The sequence below is a fragment of the Mytilus edulis genome, chromosome 12, assembly GCF_963676685.1.
Source record: "Mytilus edulis chromosome 12, xbMytEdul2.2, whole genome shotgun sequence".
Classification (NCBI taxonomy): Eukaryota; Metazoa; Mollusca; class Bivalvia; order Mytilida; family Mytilidae; genus Mytilus; species Mytilus edulis.
Window position 1 is genome coordinate 41,106,494 of NC_092355.1, and position 21,242 is coordinate 41,127,735.

Consider the following 21,242-nt stretch of genomic DNA (forward strand, 5'->3'; position numbering starts at 1 on the left):
ATGAAGATTTATAAGAACGTAACCAAATCAAAACATAAATATTGCTGCGGCTATAAACTATAGATATTAAAATGCACAGGCGTAATTGCGGCTCATAAAAAGAAGACACAGTTGGTTCACACTTTTGAGTAAAAATAGCATTTACTCTTCTATTCGTATATGCTTGTAGAAATATTAATAGTATACTTACTGATATCTGTTAGGTTGAATATATTCTTTCCTTAAAAGAAAATAAATATATATCACATGTGATAAGGTAAAATAGTGCATCTATCTGTATTTCTTATCCTTGGGTTTTTGTTGCATTCGAATTACTCTTGTCTTCATTCATAATGTTCTATGTGATACCTCATTGCTTTAAATTAATTTTGAACCAAATATAAAAAAGAAAATGTGGTATGATTGCCAATGAGACAACTGTCCACAAGAGACCAAAATGACACAGAAATTAACAATTATAGGTCATCGTACGTTACAGTGACAATCAATAGAGAATTAGTGTTTGCAAAGCAAAACATAAATAACATTTTATAAAGAGCATGCCCGACGAGCTAATACTTTGTGTGTTTCTTTGTTGCTTATGACGTGGCTATGTACTTATGCATCCTCTCATTGTGTTATTGTGTCATGGTAATTTTTCGTTTTTATATTTGTTTGCTTTTATAGTGATTAAGCTAATAACACGATGTTTACTGCTGTACCTCTATTTTTGACATATGTAAATACAAAGAACTGAACTGCAGCATATGCATTTTATGGTGCCCTTGATGACCAACAATAAAACTCAAGTTTTAACAAAACAGCGCACGAAATTACAATATTCCTGTTCTTGAAATAGAACAAACTCAAACTTCAAAGCTTTCCGAAACCTGTTAATAGACTACTTAATTAATTGAATAGCAATCACAATTCACACTGTATATGAAATATCAAGTTTAACGTCTTCTTTGTTTTAAATATGGTATTCTATAAAACATACTTTTGATTTTTCAATGGACACTGCTTATTATTTAAAAACAGATCCAATTGAGATTAAATTGTATCGTACTGTATCTAAGGGATGTAAGGTGTAACATATATGAATTGTTTGATGTAAAACAAACTTTATCAGCGTTTAGCTAATACATGTATTATGTCCCGTCTTGTTGTCGGGAACCAAGCGAATAAATTCCAACCCTCTCATCATTAATGCAAATATAAAAACTCGCGGAACAAAAACGAAATTGTGAAAAATACAGAGAAAATATATATATAAAAAAAGATGTGGTATGATTTCCAACGAGAAAACTCTCCACAAGATACCAAATGACACAGAAAGTAACAACTATGGGTAACCGTATGGCCTTCAACAATGAGCAAACCGCATAGTCAGCTATAAAAGACTCAGAAATGACAAATGTAAAACAGTTGAAACAAGAAAACTAACAGCCTAATGTATGTTCAAAAAAATAACGAAAACAATTATGTATTACATCAACAAACGACAACCACTGAATGACAGGCACATACATACAGAATGTGGCGGGATTAAACAGGTTAGCGGGATCCCCCATAACCTGGGACAGTTGGGTTACAGTACAACATAAGAACAAACTATAAAAATCAGTTGAAAAAGGCTTAACTCATCAGATGAAAACAAATAGAAATATATCTAACAAAATCACAGAGTGACGTGGCCGGGTACTTGTTTATCCCAACAACAAAAAGACACTGCGTAAAGGTCTGAGGGTACTCGCAGGTAATGAAAGCTAGCTCAAACCCGCTAACAACTAATAAAAAAAATGTGCATCGAATGAAATTTGCAAAATTTGAGAGTAGTATGTAATTCATGTGTAAGACTTTTCTTATTGTTCATATAGAAAATTATGTGCTTTATCATTTTTACGGATGTATTTTCTAAACGCAATCATTTAGCTTGATTTTTTTTTTGCTACATGAAGGGAGATAACTCAAATGAAGTAATTTTATATCAGAATCAGTTATGAATTTACATTTTTAAAAATTGAAGCAAGAAAACAAGTCCGATGACCCAATTTTTTTCTTAATCTTAAAGCATTTTATAAGACCGATCTCGCATTTTATCTTAAAATTTTATAATGTAATTTTTCTTTTTATCACATAAAATTGGAGTTTCCGTGTATAATCTTTACAAAATCTAATAATTTTGCTCAACCTGTAGCATGCCAAAAAGTGTTTTTTTATATATATTTTTGAAAAAAGAATGATAAAAACTACATTTTGACAAATTATTAAATTCTATAAATTTAAATTAAGTCACCCTATCCACCTTAAGCTACAAAAATGTCTGATCGATCGCTTATATTGAGAATATAGCTAATTCTGTAAACTAACATATTTTAAAAAGCAATTAATTTTCTCTGGGACAAAAACAAAGCAAATATATGCAGTCCAGAATCGTCTCTTGAATAACTTTACAAGTCTACAAGTTTCCCACGACATCAAATGAAAGGGGTTAAGAAAAATGTGTTGAAATTAATTTGTTTAGACTCACGCATTTGCAAACAGTCATTTAATAAATGCATTATATCAAAAAACAAATTCCTGTACATTAATGCAAGAAATAATGATGTAATTGACTACAGTTATATATTTATATAAACATGTCTAAATTGAAAACAACGTTCAAACCTATGATAGTGTTGGATAAAAACCGCAATTTTAATACGTGTGCATGTAACAAATTTCGTTGTAGAAGGGTCTAAATACAGCTATATAGACAATAACTGTTTAGTGTCTTTAAATATCAGCTGTATCTGTACGAGGCTAGGAAACAAGGTGTATGCGAGCTTTTAGCGAGCTACTACACCTGTTTCGAGCAGAGTACAAATACAGCTGATATTTAAAGACATTAAACAGTTATTGTCTTTATCCTGCAATTAATTCTGTATATTGTTTGTGCTTTGAAAGACACAAAAACTAACATATTTAGCATCTATTTTCGATTTGTAATCCTTTGAGGCCCGCGTAGTAATATCAAAATCACTCATTACGCTGAAGACGGGTTCGCAAAAAAAGAATCTCGAATGGTCAACAATAATACATCGCTCAAGGTGAATAAATATCTATTTTAACATAACAACTAATTTCAACAGTAAAAACAAATAACAAAACATTGTCCAATTTGAAACAGAAGAGTAAGAGTTGTCCTACGCTTCAGACTTGACATTCACTAAACAAGCATGCTGAAATTGACATGGTTGATTTTGTAACACAATCATACACATTCATGTTTTGAAATCGACAATTGTCATCGTCATTGGAATGCAACTGGAATACACATTCTGAGGTCACACAGGTTCAAACAATACTCAGTCCGGCAGTGGGCGGAGCTTTAAAGCGATATCTTTAAAGTATACAGATACAGCATAGCGATATCTGTAGGGCTGTATCTGTATAGTAGGACACCCAATTGCAGGATAAATATATATAAAATTATATAACAAGATATTTTTCTGTCTATTTTGTTTGCTACCAGTCTCATTTAAGTATTGATTAATTTTTTAAGCCTTTATGTATCTAAAGTGTATGGACCATAGTCACAATTAATGATCTATTTAATTTCTTTCGGAACTTACCCACAGTTTGAACATCTACATAGCCATCCATGTTGTGGATATTCTTTTTCTTTGACTGGTGAACATCCACTAAAATAAAAAAAAGATTGTTTCACCATTTTCGAAAAACAATAAATGTCTTTAAAAACTTCTTCTTGTCAATTTCTGTTTGAATGTATAGGAGATATATTAATTATATTTCTTTTAACAATTATATATTTTTTCAATATATAGAAAACCTGCTTATTTTAAAAAAAGAGACAGATTTATGTATGATTTTTTTACCAATGAAAGTAGAATGAAGAAAAGATAAGAAATCTCTGAGATATTATGATATATGCTGAATATGAAAGTTAAATGTTAAGGTTTTTTTTTTCACACAACTAATTCCTTATTTAAATATTAAAAAACGAGATACGGACTGATGTATGACTTTTATTATCAATGAAAGTAGAATAGTGTTGTAAAGTTTACAAAACTATGAGTTGTTATGACATATGGGTGGATATATAAGTATAAGGTGTATTATTTTACTTTTTTCACATATTATAGTTAATAATGAATTAGTGCGGTAATAAAATGACTTGCGAGAAGTCAAACTGTGTCTTTAATTTTATTGTAGACTCTTGTCCTCATTAAACATGCTTCCCTTTTTTCAATTTTAGTTAGTGAAAATAGCATTTCTATACCATGTATACTGAGATCTACAAATACAATGTATATGAAACATACTTAATTTTCTACTTCTGTTCACAGATGTCTTTAGACAGATTTGTCCTTCATTTTTTAATAAAAAGTATAATTGATTGATTTAAATCTCCAACAGTTTTGAGACCCAGGGTACTTATGTATACGAAATGCGCAACTGACGAACGAAAACAGTTATCCTGATATTTCTCTTAGATGACGCTGTGGAGAAGGGTAAATATACAGATGTTGTCATACAGCTTAAAAAAATCGACGAAAGAAAAAAGACTACACTATAGAAAATAAGAGACGAAACCTAAAAGTTGAAGAATTTTCATGACATAAAAAATAGTGTTACTCTTATTAGTTATCTTGTTAGTCCGTTTCGATTTGAAGTAAAAACACCTGATAATTTTATAAGGCAATCAAAGGTCATAAAGAAAACAATTGGAAGCGAAATAATAATCCTTTGTTGATTTGTTTTAGAAATATATTTCGGTAAAGTATTCATAGTAATGATCATTAGTTACTACCTTTAGATAAATAGTTTATACTGTCAATATAAAGAATGGCTTGGTGATGGAGATCTCTGGACCAAGACATTCCGGTTGTTTACTCAAAGCTTGAAATAATTGTTTTCATTTTTAAATAGTTTGACACTATGAATAAACATTAAGATATTTTTTACGGTCATTCGCGGTTTTCGAAAAAGCAGAAAACATAAATTTGGATATTTACCTTAAAGTATATGAACCGATTAGTTGCCTGATGTCATCCTCAGTAACTGCTTTACTATTGAAGGATATCTTTGGAAACTCGGGAAGAGAGTCAATATCTAGTTTGCTGATCTCTTCTTTCATCTTATTAATCTGTTGTACCATAGTTTCATCCGGTCTGGTTTTATCTAGATCCTGTCTTCTTCTATCTAAGTTCTGTCCAGCAACAAGTGTGGATTTAGCAGCAGATAAAATCTTCATTAGTTTATCTTTCTCCTTCTTTGATTGTTCTTTTACTAAGGCAATCATCTGAGAAACAGATTTATCCACCATGCGTTTAATATTGTTGCTTTGATCGGTGATAGCTGTTATGACAATTTCTACATCATTATCAAACAATTTCAAGCTATCCTCAATTTTCGTAATATTTTGATTTGCTTCATTGGTTTTGCCCCGAATTTGCTTTTCGTTTTCCCCTCGTAATTGAGCAATTACATCGACCAATTTAGAAAATTTATGACCATTGTGATTTCCTGTCACACAACTTGTACATACCGGTACATTGCATGTATTACACATTAGGTTGAATTCTTCTTTGTGTTGGCTACATCTAGATTTACCTTCCGGGATAAGTTCGGAGGCGTGTTGAAACTGGTGGTTTGTCGATAACTTCTGTCTTTTATGCAGCGACTTACAGTTTTCACAATAATATTGTTCACATTCTAAGCAGTATTGTGACCCGGGGGCACTCACACAAATTTCACATGTTTTAGACGCAGCCTGAGCCATTTTGTACTGATATGAAATCAAAGGTATGACGGAAGACAGAAAATTCTAAATTTAAATCAAGAACGATAAGTAGTGTTTATAAATAATTTACCTGGTTTCATTCAGACATTTTAAATATTATATGGGCTTTTATTTTGAAGTAAGCCGTGAGTTAACATTAATATACGATATATTTTGGCAAAATTAAAACGGAAAGAAAGACGATACTTCAAAATGTATACTGCATTTTCACTATAAAAGAATGACAAATTCTGAATTATCAGCACCTTTGGTTGTGAATAAGAGAGAAAACACATATGGTACCGCACCTTTTTTGATAGAAAAAATGGCATTTTTAAGGTAATTCAACAGTACCTTAATTTACAGAAATAGCGTGATTAGAGCACAATCCTTGCTAAACTTTGCACAGAAAAAGTTACTCGTCACATAGAGCTTCCTCCAAATATATCGCTGTTTTTATACCAATGGCCAACACCCATTTCTCATTATTTCAATTTTGTTTTCTAGTTACCAGGGCAGCAAAAAATAGATTAACATCTACCTATTATCTTTGGTGAAAATTGTAGGCGGCGCTATTCGTTTCTAATTACTTTCTTTTAACATTCAAATGTTCAAAAACACTAACAATATGTTGAATTGTGTAAATTGGAATTTTGTTAACCAGATTGTATATTTCAAATTGACAGCTATATATACTTTTTTTGTTCAATGTATTGAATATTTTGTTTGTAATAAATATTTCTTTTCATTTGTTTTTAAGATTACAGCTCCAAATGCTATTCAGAGGCATCAGATCAAACTAAGGAAAGACATATACGTGACAATCCAATGTCTCTAGCTTCTCAAATTGTGTACTTAGTTTCCATCAAGATATCACTCCAATTCTGTTAACTCTTTCATATAATTTAAGAGTTACTTTATTATAATAGATTCGTCTTTATACGATACATTTTGTTTTGGAGGGGTCAATTAATTACGAATTAGAATGAAATAAAAGTAAAAAGATCGTCTCTACCTATGTCAATACTTTTGTGTGATAAAAAAAGGGCAAATATATTATTAGTGTCTATTTACGAAGAAAAATTAGACACCATAATTTCCAAAACGAATAGACAAACAGACAAAACGGGAAAAAGGCAGACAACAAAACACTATATAGAAATTATAGAAAGATTTGAGCTACAGGAGCCAAACAATGTGCATACATATGATGCAGAAGGTTACATCTTATCATTAAAGTAATATTATGTCACCAGTCGTATTCGATGATGTCACAATCGAAACATTATGTGCGGTCAACATGGTCAAGAGAATTACACCAAAGTACGATTGATCTGAATTTGGAATATTTCATATGTGAAATGCACTTGTGTAAAAATACTAATCGATTCGCATCAATTGAAAACTGTAAATTGTCTTACAATTTCAAAGGGAGGGTAGAAGGGGTCCTGATCGCGAAATCCCGGGCTTGAAAATACGAAATCCCGAAATCCCGGGCTTAAAAACACGAAATCCCGAGGTCCTGAGATTCGAAAAAAGAATTCCCGCATCCCGAAAGGGTCAATCCCGAAATCCCGAGCTTAAAAACACCCGATCCCGGATTCCGATAAAGATCCTATCCCCCCTCATTTCAATTGTTATTTATTACTATCTGATAGGATCATAAAACACGATAGTAGATATAGAAAGAAATACAAAAAACTGGGATATAACTATTGAATATTTGAAAAATGTATTTTCTCATTTTACGACTTTTCTACTTTGTAACATTGTCTCGGTCAATCACACTGTCATTCCATCAAATTTAAAAAAAAATCTTATAACAGGAAAAACTTTACTCGCAGCAGTTAATTCTAATAAATAATAATATATTTAAGAATTGAATGCTTCTTTTTGTAAATTTATTGGGGTGTAAAAGCGTTGACCGAAGTACATTTTGTATGAAGCGCGGAAGCGCTTCATTCTAAAAATGTACGCACGGTCAACGCTTTCACAACCCTATAAAGTTACAAAACGAAGCATTCAATACTTATAATTATATTTTTTAGCTATGATCATGAAAACACGAATTTATATATTTTATTATTTAATTCACCTGTGCACTTTATTGTTGGAGCACGTGTTATCATGAATGAAAAGTTGTATTGAGCACTGCAACTGCTTACGGAATAACACGTGATGTGCAGTTAGCCAATCAGAATAAAATATTATAATGAAACATACATCTAATGTAATTATTTTGAAATACAAAAAGAAACATACATATTTTAAACTTTGAAAAAATACATTGGGAAAGTATAAACAATAAACCGATCTCCAAGGTAAATAAAAAAATAGGGGAAGTAAAAAAACCCGACAAAATCAAACGTTATACTATATCAACCAAAGTTCTATTTCATATAGAGTAAAAACCGGGATAATTCAACGACGGAATATGATTTGTATAACTAGAACATCTTTCAAAATTTTAATTAGGACAATTGAGTTTGACTTAGAAAGAGAGAGTATTCTGATTGTGATAAGAACAATTATATGACATTCTGTAGGACAAACCAACCTATAGATAGAGAAGTCAAGCACTACTAGATAGTACACGTATTACAGTCATTACACATATCGTTGTGTTCAATAGTCTGTGGTCTTTATAACGGAAAGGCTTCATAATCTCAAGATTCTTTTCGTCCTCTTCCAATACGCACTTTCTGACCTCATAAATGGATTTTTGATTGACAGCACTACGACGACCAACTATCATAGCGTTATAACTGACAAACATTATATTGCGGTCATCGGTTTGCAAATGGAAGAAAGTCAATCACGTGATATGTTACAGCAGGTTGTGACTAGCTTACAACAGAAAGTACAATCTCTTGATCAGAAGGGTATTTCAAAGCATACAAAAGATATTTTGGCTTTGCAGTTGAAGGTCAATGCTGCAAATGCTTCATGCAGTTTATGTCAGAACAATTTGGAAGATTTAGAAAGCAAATTCAAAGACTTGGAACTGAATTATACTTTGTTGAAGGAAAAAAACCAGAAACTATCACAAGACGTTTCTGATCTGACACAAACCCAATCAGTTGGTAGCATTGAAAATTTAAAACAGCAAATACAGACAACAACAAATAGAGTAAAACAACTAGAAAATACCAATCTGGTAATGAAACAAGAAATTGTAGCCATTTCGAATATCACTCATCGAAATAGATTGGAAGTGACTACTATTGGCCACAACACTCTTAGCTATTCACATCCGTTGAACGAATATTCCGGGAGCAAACTCAAAATGGTAAACATATATATTCAACAGTGCGAATTGTTTGCTTTGTCTTTTTAGGTTAAATGCTGAATTCATAAAAAAAAATCTTTGTTGGTACCATTATGTCATGTATTACAATATTTGTATTTTTCAAGAATACTTGTGCAAATTAGAACTTTTTAAATGGCTTTAATATTATATTTATCACAATACAAAGTAAACATTTTCATATTTACTTTCGATATTGATTCTTGTTCGCATTCCACGTAATTCGTTTCAGATACAGCTATTAAACGGTTAACTGGAGCCGTCGATTTGAAAATAGCAAGTTAAGAAACTAATGTAACTGTTATGAATGCTCAGGTAGCATCATTTACACATAACAATCAACCAGGTAATAAATAATAATGAAACTAGTTTTCTTTTATTCTTAGATTTATTGTGTGAAAGATATAGCCTTTTAAAACATCTCATCACACTATAATTTCTTATCTACAAAATCTTATGTCACAAATGGCCCTTATACAGATATATTTCCTCTATTTTATAATATACGTTGAATTGCTTATTCGTCATTAAATACATTAGTTTAGACATGTTTATGACACAGTCATATCATACATGACTCTAAAATTATTTTAAAAGGATATTTATACTTTTTGCTATTACTAAATAAAATTGAGAATGGAAATGGGGAATGTGCCAAAGAGACAACAACCCGACCATAGAAAAAAAACAACAGCAGAAGGTCACCAACAGGTCTTCAATGTAGCGAGAAATTCCCGCACCCTGAGTCGTCCTTCAGCCGGCCCCTAACAAATATATACAAGTTCAGTGATAATGAACGCCATACTAATTTCCAAATTGTACACAAGAAACTAAAATTAAAATAATACAAGACTAACAAAGGCCAGATGCTCCTGACTTGGGACAGGCGCAAAAATGCGGCGGGGTTAAACATCTTTATGAGATTTCAACCCTCCCCCTATACCTCTAGCCAATGTAGAAAAGTAAACGCATAACAATACGCACATTAAAATTCAGTTCAAGAGAAGTCCGAGTCTGATGTCAGAAGATGTAACTAAAGAAAATAAACAAAATGACAATAATACATAAATAACAACAGACTACTAGCAGTTAACTGACATGCCAGATCCAGACTTCAATTAAACTGACTGAAAGATTATGATTTCATCATATGAACATCAGGCACAATCCTTCCTGTTAGGGGTTTAGTATCATACCATCATAACATATATGAGAAGAGCATAACCCGTGTCATGCCAACAACTGGCTTTTGAATAAATGTGTTTAGTTCCGATGCAAAGACCCTATAAGTGAATCAATATTAACGCCAAAATATGCAATCTTTAATGACCTGACAACACAGTATCGTAACTATATCCCTTCTTAATAAGTCTATTCAAAGGTTTTGTTAGTTTTTGAGGTGAATACTGACACCTTTGTGCTTTATAAAGAATATTTCCATAAAAAATTGGATGTGAAATACCTGAACGTATAAGAAGTCTGAATGTTGAGCTATATTTACGAATGATGTCCTTATACCGATGATAAAATTTAGTTAATGTTTTGACTAGTTTGTGATATCGAAAACCCTGGTGTAATAATTTTTCAGTAATACATAAATTTCTCTCGTTAAAATCTAAAACATTGTTACATACACGAGCGAATCGTACAAGTTGAGATATATAAACACCGTAAGATGGTGACAAGGGAACGTCATCATCTAAAAATGGATAATTAACGATAGGAAATGAAAAATCATCTCTTTTATCATAAATTTTAGTATTCAGCTTTCCATTAGTGATATAGATATCAAGATCGAGGAAAGGGCAGTGGTCATTGTTAGTATTAGCTTTATTTAAAGTAAGATCAACAGGATAAATTTCTTTAATATACATACTGAAGTCGTCATTATTGAGAGCCAAAATATCATCCAAATATCTAAAAGTGTTATTAAATTTGTTTATCAGATGTTGTTTCGATGGGTCTTTGCTTATTTTTGTCATAAATTGTAACTCATAGCAATACAAAAACAGGTCCGCAATAAGTGGTGCACAGTTAGTCCCCATTGGAATTCCGATAATCTGACGATATACGGAATCCCCAAAGATTGTATTATTATTGAAACCAGATATGTATATGATGTTGTTGAAATGTAGGAACCATCAAAGTAGCGTGTCATTAATTATTTTTTTCCATTGGTTTAAGTAAAAATGAAAATTTGCATCAATTGAAAGTAATTTGTATGTTTTAATTTTCAGTTGCCTTCACTGCCTGGAATGAAGTTGGAAACGTTACCTCTGACAAGGTCATACAATTTAACAAAGTTAAGACATCGATTGGTGTAAGTGATCTGTCTGCAATTCATTCAACTGGAACTTTTACAGCGGAAGTAGATGGGCTTTACATTATTGCGGTGACAGTCAACTCTGATATGAACGATTCAGCTTTTGAAATATATAAAATCAATTATCCTTTATCTCGAGTTTACATTCAAGGAAAAGTTGGCAAAAATGACCAGAGCGGAACAAGTGCGGTGTCGACTGAGTTACAAAGGGGCGATACAGTCAGTGTTGGTTCACGCGAAACTCTTCATGTTGAGATGGGTTGGTCAACATTATCTATTATTAAAATGTAATTCACTGAGCTGAAACGGATTTACTTATCTTTATATTTAGCCATGCATTCAACTCAAGCATCTTAGGTCTTTATTGTTCAGTTGTATTTGTAAATAAAGGCAACAGTAGTATATCGCTGTTCGAAACTCATAAATCGATAGAAAAAAAAACAAATCAGGGTTACAAACCAAAACTGAGAGAAATGTATCAATTATAAGAGGAGAACAACGACACAACAGAAACACAACATTAAAATGTAACACACACAAAAACGATTGAAGCATTAGACAAAATCTGATGAGAATAACAAATATAACTTCAAAACTAAATACATGAATTTGGTGTAGGAAAGTACCGTGACACGTCTTATAGCAATGCGAATTCACACTCAAATATAAGAGGAAACAAACGACACAACAGAAACACAATATTAAAATGTTACACACACAGAAACGAACTATAATATACTACAAAATACCAAATGTAAGCAGAGGCACTCATACCACAGCTTCCTATATCTATATTTATGTCTATCTTTTATAATGTTCAGGTGTTCAATTTTCAAATTGGTTAATTTTTCTAAAACGAATTATGTATTTTTAACAGTTTCAAGTCTATGTGGAAATCTTATAAAGGGCTGAGTACCTTTGATCTGAGCGTCACTGATGAGTCTTATGTAGACGAAACGCGCGTCTGACTTATTAAATTATAATCCTGGTACCTGATAACTGTAAATATTATACAGTAAGCAATACCTTCAATCGGGGTACATTTGCATTATAAAGAGTCAAACAAACCAAATGTGAACCTCTACTTGTCTTGTATTATTCGATGCACATATTGTTGTTATTTCTTTTTAACATTCAAATGTTTTTAAATACTAAACAAAATATGTTTGCATACAAGGGAACTAACTAGGGATGTCAACGAGTACTCGAGTACGCGATAGTACCGGTATAGATTACCAAAATGATACTCGACTAATCGGTTTTCTGTTAGAATGATGTTGCTTTCTCAAGTTTAAACAAAAAATATTTTTTATTAAGAGCTCTTCCCCTGGAAATTATATATTAATCAAAATTAATAAAATAATAAAATACAATACGAATGTTTGCATCATTTAAAATTTCTCCTAACAGATGAACATGTAGGATGTATGAACACGACCATTTTCCCAAGGCTTACACGTTTAGCTAATCTTAGTCACTCCCCCACCTTTGTACCGTCAGAGCATATGTGTTTTACGGTTCTTAATCACTGTTGTTTGAGTAACACTTTATCAATTAGTTGATTAGATTATTACCAGTTTCCATAATTAGTACAAATAGTAAATGATTTATTAATTATGGTATAAAATTCCTTGGACTATTATCTAATCCTTGGTAATAATGTTGAGAATTTTACGATCATAAGACAACGACCCGCAATACAGAACATGGGTGTAACTTTGTGTTTCCATTTTGTAAATATTTTACCGAGCGAGTACTCAAGTATCGCTCATTAAATCCAACGAGTAATCTATTCTCTTCAGAGAAAGAATTTTTTATGCTTTTTTTATCAATCATAAGCGTAAAAAGACCATCCCTTCAGTTTATCTGTATTATATGTTATTCAGGTCTCAGACAGGGTATATACTGTGACATTCCCGGCTTAGAGTTTATAAAACCCCTAAGCCGGGAATGTCACAGTATATACCTTGTCTGATACCTGAATAACATATATATAACGGATTACCCATGACTTAATGTTACTTTCCAGTGCAGGTATTTTTACACAATGCAGCATGTATATTCATTACATGTATTATTACATAGCAATATTATATTTCCCACAGAAAGTAACCAAAAGTTAGCGTGCAATAAATTCCAATATTGCACTAGTGCAATAAATCTTCAAAATTCATGACGTCATCAACGACAAATTCTTAGTTTAAACCAATTTTTACTTTCAAATATTATATTGCTATACAATAAAAGGGTTACTGCATGAATAATTTGGAATATTGTACCTCGTAGAACACATATTGCACTCGCAAGCTCGTGCAATATAAAATTCTACTCAGGACAATATTCCCCAATATTCATGCAATAACCCTATACTATTGTTTCTTTAATATTTTGAGAAATCCATTTAAAAATCCGATGAAAAAAGTTTCAATAAAGTTTTAGACATCATTTTTTGTGTTTGAATGTGTGTATGGCTTTGTATTACAACTCATATATTGAAAAAACCAACCAATATGTTTGGTATACGTGAAGGATTTTCTAATTTGCTTTGAACATAATTTTGTCGTGTATGTAATAATTTATAATAACACTTTTAGCATTCTTTTAAGTATTAAAAGTGTAATTTCGTGATTTTTTATTAATTAAAAATGTATTAATGACTGAAGCACGTAATTATTTTCTCTCTGTGAGCCTCTGTCATTCCTTAGTGGTCTGTACTACGTCACAAAGTAACCGGTGTTATGATGACGTTTTTGAGGTTCCAATTGGGGGAAAAAACGTCGTATATACCCCTGCAGTTTCCTGAATATATATTGACATCTCTGTGTTGTTATCCAATCACAAACCTAGACACATTTGTAATCCGTAATATAATATGTTGCGTATGTCGCAGGAAGGCATCAAAGCAAGTATTTTATTCCAAGAGAACACAAATGACTTTTGTTATTATTGAAAGAAAGTTGTGGATAACTAGATCCTCAAAAATACCTTAAAGTTTGCTTATTTGTTTATCTTATTTTGTAACAAATCAAATAATGAAAATAGAACAATTAGAAGTAAAACAAAAACAGGTAAAAAAAACCTCACCACTATGATCTATTCGATCACCTATCCAAATAGGAACACATGACACTTGACGTTGTGACGACATCTGAACCAATTAATTGTAATTTCTGAAAACTGAAATTAAAACATGTTAAAAGTACGAAATAACTCAAATGATTTATATACACATATGTATATCATGTATATGTAACAGTACAAATTAATAATTCACTTAGGCAAATTAAAATAAAATCAATGTTTAGAGAAGACAATTATCACAAATGTATATTTGACCCAGATGCGTTTTGTTGTGTTTTTCTTTTTTTTTCCATTGAATTTTCAGGGATTTTTTTCGCGACTTATTAGTTTGAATGTCCCTTTGGTTCCATATGCCTCACTATTGTACAAATTTACACGAAAACGTTATAATAATTTATATACAGAAGTGATATTGCACTTCATTATCATTCATTTCGTCATCCTACAAACCGAGTATAATCACCAGAAATGATGAATAAAGAATTAATCCAGCATTTGTATTTGTATAGATCAGATTTATGAGTTCTACTAGTAAATGTTTCAACCCCATTTTGTGCTAGGGGCGTTTCTATTGCATTTCATTTTTTACGGTTACATAAATGTTTGAAGCAAGTTTATAGGAAGTACACTATCACAATTTACAGTAGAGTAAACAATTAATTTGGCACATTGTGCCCAATTATCGGATAGAGTAACATTCTTTCCACCTTATACGTGATCCCTGTTAATTTGAAGCGTCCTCCAATGCTCCAGATGAAGTATTATAAAATAAAACATAATCACATGATCGGTAGAATTTGTCTGCACCAGATGCACATTTCGGCAACCAATGTCTTTTCAGTGATGCTGGAAAATCTAAAGCGTATAAATAAACTCATCATAGATACCTGTGCGTATTGTTATGCGTTTACTTTTCTACATTGGTTAGAGGTATAGGGGGAGGGTTGAGATCTCACAAACATGTTTAAAGGGAAACTTCGCAAAAAAATCAAAAATTGATATTATGTCCATTCTATATAGAAATGCTCAAATTTATAGATATTAAAGTTTTATTCCGCTAGATAAAAGATTACCATCGATTTTAAATTTAGAGTATCAATTCTCTGCGTTCCGCCATTTTGTCGTCTTCCCCGATTAAAAATCCCTATATGTCTATAAACCACAAAGGACCAAAACTACAGTAACCGATGTAGTCGTAATTGCGTGTCGATATCTTGTCAATCGTACGGTTGTTTTTTCTGACAAACTAACTTGATACGGAAAATTTTCTTATTTTTTTTAAATAACCATAGTCTGTTATTTTTAAACTGTTAATATTGGAATTAGTTAAAAAGTCAAAGTTTAAATCATAAATAAGTGTTCCGTGAAAACTGTTTTCGTAAATCTAATTCGTTTATAATTCTTTAAAGTAATAAATTGTATTCAAATAAATTTGGATCTTCCCTCATCTGATCACCAGCATGACTAAAGGTATTACTCCCAAAGGTATTGTGAGGGGTGTGAGGTGACACGTCCAGGTATTCAAGCGATTTCCTGTCGGGCTTGTAAGTTCATGCATCGTTTCACTTCTGTAGGTATTGATCAGTGTACACGGCCGATAACTTATAACTCTCCATTTTGAACTATCAGGTGTATAATATACATCTCTGTCTTGCGCGTCCGAAAGTGATATAATATACTAGTCATTACTAAACTCATACGCTTGTTTATAAATAACATTACTGGTGTAAAGAATATTATTCATAAAAAATATAAATAATACCAACAACAAAAAAATTTGATAAAAAACAAAATACATTGAACATAAGAAAGAAACATACATTTTGTGTAAATTGGGGTAACTGTTTTGTAAATAGACTAGTCACCGTATGCCAACAGTATGTACTCATCGAATTCGATAGACTATTGTATACCAAAAGAAGAAGAAGAGGACCAATTTGATTTAAATACAGGTCGATATAATAACTTGCTTCGGTTCATCGAAGTTATGAACATAGTAAAATCACAAATTTAAATATCAATTAGATCGTTCTCCAATAAAGGAAGAAATTCGACATCATCACAATTGTTCTTTTGAATATTAAAGTTTCAAATTGATTTCGGGATTTATTTTCTTTCTTGATATTTAATGACAGCAATTTAAAGAATAAACTGCTTGTCCGCTTTAGGGGTATTCTTGCCAGTTGAACAGACTTATAATTACATTCAAAAATAGGGAAATTAAGATGACATTAAATTCGTTGTCTTTTTTTTTTTTAAACATCGTTGGTCAAATAGCTAAAGTAATATTCGTTGTGAGAAGAAGACTATTTTAATATAAGGACGCTCCCGATTATGAATAAATTTGGTTGACGTTTTTCACACTTGAAAAGAATTTCTATTCGTAATTTTTCCAAGAGAATCCTTAAATTTCCTGTCAATTTTTTAAAACATCTTTTTTTTCAAATAGCTGAAGTATTCATGCATGGGTTGTGAGATTTAAAATATTTTGATGATAACATTAATTCCTAAATAGGTAAATAAAGATCGCTTTGGATGGACTAAATTATATAATTGCAATCTGTTTGAAATATTAAAGGTTGGCGATTTTAATTTAAAAAAATATACAATTTTTAGTTCATAACTCGTGTTTAGAAGGCTATTTTTATTTATATATTTATTCAATTAAAATAATTCAGTATTTTATCGTTACAAAACCAGAGACATATATATGTCTCTGACAAAACTAATCAGAAGTCATAATTCATTTAAAAGTGAGCTTATGCAAAATATATAAAAATATACAACAGCTATCCAGTTATTGTGCGACCTTACTTCTCCCGTAAATTCATTTTAATTCTTTTTCTTACATTTCTGTGTCTATAACTATAACTGACTCCCGTCTATCAATTTCATACGAAATGTTGTTCACACCTGAAATGCTGAACCGTGACGCCTAGGTGTCACTGAATGAAGATCAAAAGATTAGAATTACATAATGCTAATCTTTTAATTACCTTGAGTTTAACTACGCATTCAACATTCACTAAGTATCACAATACACATTTAATTTCCACAGTACAAGCAAGTGAAAATGTTTTCTGGAACGAAGCAAAAAGTTCAGAATACAAACATGTATTTTTTAATACACTATCGATTGTGTCAGTTTCATATGTTTGTTTAAAGTATTTGAAGAAAAAAAATCATAAAAATGTTCTATTGTATTATTTACTTTAATTACTAGAATTCGTATAAAAAATCCACACATGAATCCTACAATCTAAATTAAAAAGTTGCATGGCTATCACTTACTTTTCGTTGGTTAATAGCTACACCAAAAGTCGCCGATGCGCTTTAAATAGCGTTATTAGATGGTTAACGAACAAGACTTAAATGAGATTAATTTCACTCCCGGCATGCTCAAAGACTTAAACTACGTCACATAAGTCAGGAAGTTTGATAAAATGAAATTAATAATTCCCAATTTTCTCCTTTATTACTTTTCATATCGAAATAAAACTTGGGGAATATGTTTTTTATGGTATTATGAACATAATAAGATGAAAAGTGAAAAATCGCGAATTATCCCTTTAACCCCGCCGCATTTTTACGCCTGTCCCAAGTCAGGAGCCTCTGGCCTTTGTTAGTCTTGTATTATTTTAATTTTAGTTTCTTGTGTACAATTTGGAAATTAGTATGGCGTTCATTTTCACTGGACTAGTATATATTTGTTTAGGGGCCAGCTGAAAGACGCCTCCGGGTGCGGGAATTTCTCGCTACATTGAAGACCTGTTGGTGACCCTCTGCTGTTGTTTTTCATTTGGTCGGGTTGTTGTCTCTTTGACACATTCCACATTTCCATTCTCAATTTTATCCAATATTTTATTTGCACCAGACGCGCGTTTCGTCCACAAAAGACATATCAGTGACGTTCGAATAAAAAAAAATTTAAAAGGCCAAATAAAGTACGAAGTTGAAGAGCATGGAGGACCAAAAATCTTAAAAGTTTTGCAAAATACAGCTAATATAATCTATCCCTGTGGTAGAAAATCCTGCTTTTGACGTATAAAACTATGATCCTGGTACCTTTGAACTATTTTACACTACTGAATCGATGCCATTGCTGGTGGACGTTCCGTCCCCGAGGGTATTGCCAGCTCAGTAGTCAGCGCTTCGGTGTTGACATTAATATCAATTATATGGTCATTTTTATAAATTTACTGTTAACAAAACTTAGAATTTTTCGAAAAACTAAGGATTTTTTTTAACCCAGGAGTAGGTTACCTAAGCCTTATTTGGCAAAAATTTTGGAAATTTGGGTCCTCATTGCTCTTCAACTTTGTACCTGTTTGGCTTTATAGATATTTTCATATGAGCGTCACTGATGAGTCTTATGTAGACGAAACGCGCGTCTGGTGTATTGAATTATAATCCTAGTACCTTTGATAACTATCTTATTATCTCAATAATTCATATAAGTAAGCTGTCAATTTATAAGTATGGCCATATCAATTTATAATTCATTTGAACACAGAAGTGGTGAATACAATGATCCCTTTCTTCAAAAATAATTTCATGGGCAAAATAATAAACGAAATTACAAATACGTAAGATTGAGAAAAGATTCCTCAAGTTTAGTGGGTCGTTTTTCTGAACCGATTTAAAAGGGTGTCAAAGGCATTAGAACTTATATATATTCTTATCTTTTTTTTAATTTTCTCACTTCTTAATTCAATATTATATATTCCAGAATCTGCAACACAAAATGCATCCATATCTCTATAATTATATGTGTCAGAATATTTTTGGATCAGAGGCTAACGTTAAAACAATCAGAATGATGAACACTGTGAGAGACCACTTGTCAAGCGACAAGAATATGGCAATAGTTACCAGTGGTAGTTTTGAGAGAAGGACTCGACATGCTAGGCAGTGATTTAGATATAATAAAAGTAATTAAATTTTTGAAAGTTATTGGTGACACGAGCATTTATTTTAATACTGATAAAAACATGTTTCACAATGGAAACAGAACATTCACAGGCAGGTTTCACACATTTACGACTAATATTTGGATTGGGGGTAAATACTATTATTCAAATACTCAACTAAAAGAAACAAATATTAAGAATTTCAGAGCAATTGTTGATCATTCATGGACCATGTATATCCGACAAAGATGGGCTTGTTGACTTAGTACATTGCTTACGTCGACAATCATGGATACCACAATCAGCACAATAGTTAACCAGATCAAATAACTGGTCAGGTTATGATGTTAAAAAGTCTATTATAAAACATGGCGTTCTATTTGTACCAAAAGGTATTAAAAGATCTACAAAAGAAGATTTAGAATGGAGGATATCCTTTTCTGTAGGTGAAACACTTCTTATCTTTACCTTAACTCATTCACAATTACTGTGTTATGCTCTTTTGAAAATTCTTCTAAAAGACATTATAGATGTTGACAAAGGTTGTAGGGATTTGCTATGTTCTTATTTTATAAAGACAATTATGTTTTGGATTTCCGAACAACTTTCGCTTGCAGCATGCATTCCAGAATACTTAATATCTAATTTTATGAAATGTTTTAGAAGTCTTTTATACTGTGTCCACATTACTTTATTCCTGAATATAATTTGTTTCAGAACAAAATAGAAGGACACACAAAACGAACACTTATACATAAGTTGCATATTCTCAATAGTTTTGGTTGGCAATGTATCATGTTTTCAGATCAAATTCTCAATTTTCATGAGTTACAACTACCCATTGAAAACAAAATAAGTGCTGAACAAATTAATAGAATTCAAAAATTACTATTCTATAATGTAATCTACTGCAAAAACTTCGTCATGGTGCTGTTACCGGTCGGTTGGTGTTAGCTTCATTTTTCTAAGAATCTAAACAGTATAATATAGGCCTTAATATCTTGCAATATTCTCTACTCAAATGGTCACCCGACAGACTTTACCAAAGATTGCAATTGTCGCACATTCATTGTGAATCATTCAGTCTACATTTATTTAGGAAGATGCCAATTGTTAAAATTTGGAAATTTTTTCTAATAGATGTAATGTTTTCTGATCAAAATACTTACCGGATTATTTGCAAGCTATTCCATCAGTAGTGTATGCTCATTATCTTTGTTGCATGTGTTATTATAATCTGAACAATACCAAGCAATGTCGGGATTCGATCCGTGATCTACACCTGACAATAGAAGAAAACTTGTTTGTCAGAGATTCATCTCCGAAAGCTGCATCTTACTACATCTTAAGTAAAGCGTTTCAACTAGTAAGAGACTTTAAATCAGCGAGACATGCATTTATCCAATCTTTCAAATGGACAGAGATTTAAAAAATATGAGTGGTCGGAGTAGATTTTCATTGATATCCGAAATGTAATTATGAATTGATGGATATATATTAGCCAGGATGTTAAAGAAGAAAATCCAAAGGATTGAAAATAAAAAAAATATGAGGTTGCACCACTTATGCTGCTTGCATGACAATACAGAATATTTTTAGTTGTTATTTTTAGTTGTGATATACTGTAATTATTTAAGAGTAAGGAAAACATGTCATTCGTAAAAAGCATTGATTTACTTTAATCAGCTTAATATGCAACGTTTGTTTTAGTTTTTGGGTTTTTAAGTACTTTGACCTTGGAACTCAGTGAAGGGACATTAATTGTCAAAATGCGTATCTGGTGTAGTGAAATTAATACCGTTAAAGTTATTTTAAAATTGAACATTGCATTAATATATTGTTATAAAACTAGTT

The 21,242-nt window shown here is 31.5% G+C and overlaps 2 protein-coding genes across 4 annotated transcripts in view; one reads left to right on the forward strand and one right to left on the reverse strand.

The window, feature by feature from the left end:
* LOC139498496 (PHD finger protein 14-like) overlaps positions 1-21,242 on the forward strand; it is a 123,239-nt gene that overhangs the window by 60,831 nt on the left and 41,166 nt on the right. The gene's annotated exons all lie outside the window — the stretch shown is intronic.
* LOC139499263 (E3 ubiquitin-protein ligase TRIM71-like) lies at positions 3,593-5,803 on the reverse strand. The gene is made up of 2 exons (XM_071287935.1): positions 5,001-5,803; positions 3,593-3,665 (listed from the first exon to the last, which is right to left on the reverse strand). The coding sequence occupies exons 1-2, from the start codon at positions 5,765-5,767 to the stop codon at positions 3,593-3,595; spliced, it is 840 nt and encodes a 279-aa protein (XP_071144036.1). The 5' UTR covers positions 5,768-5,803.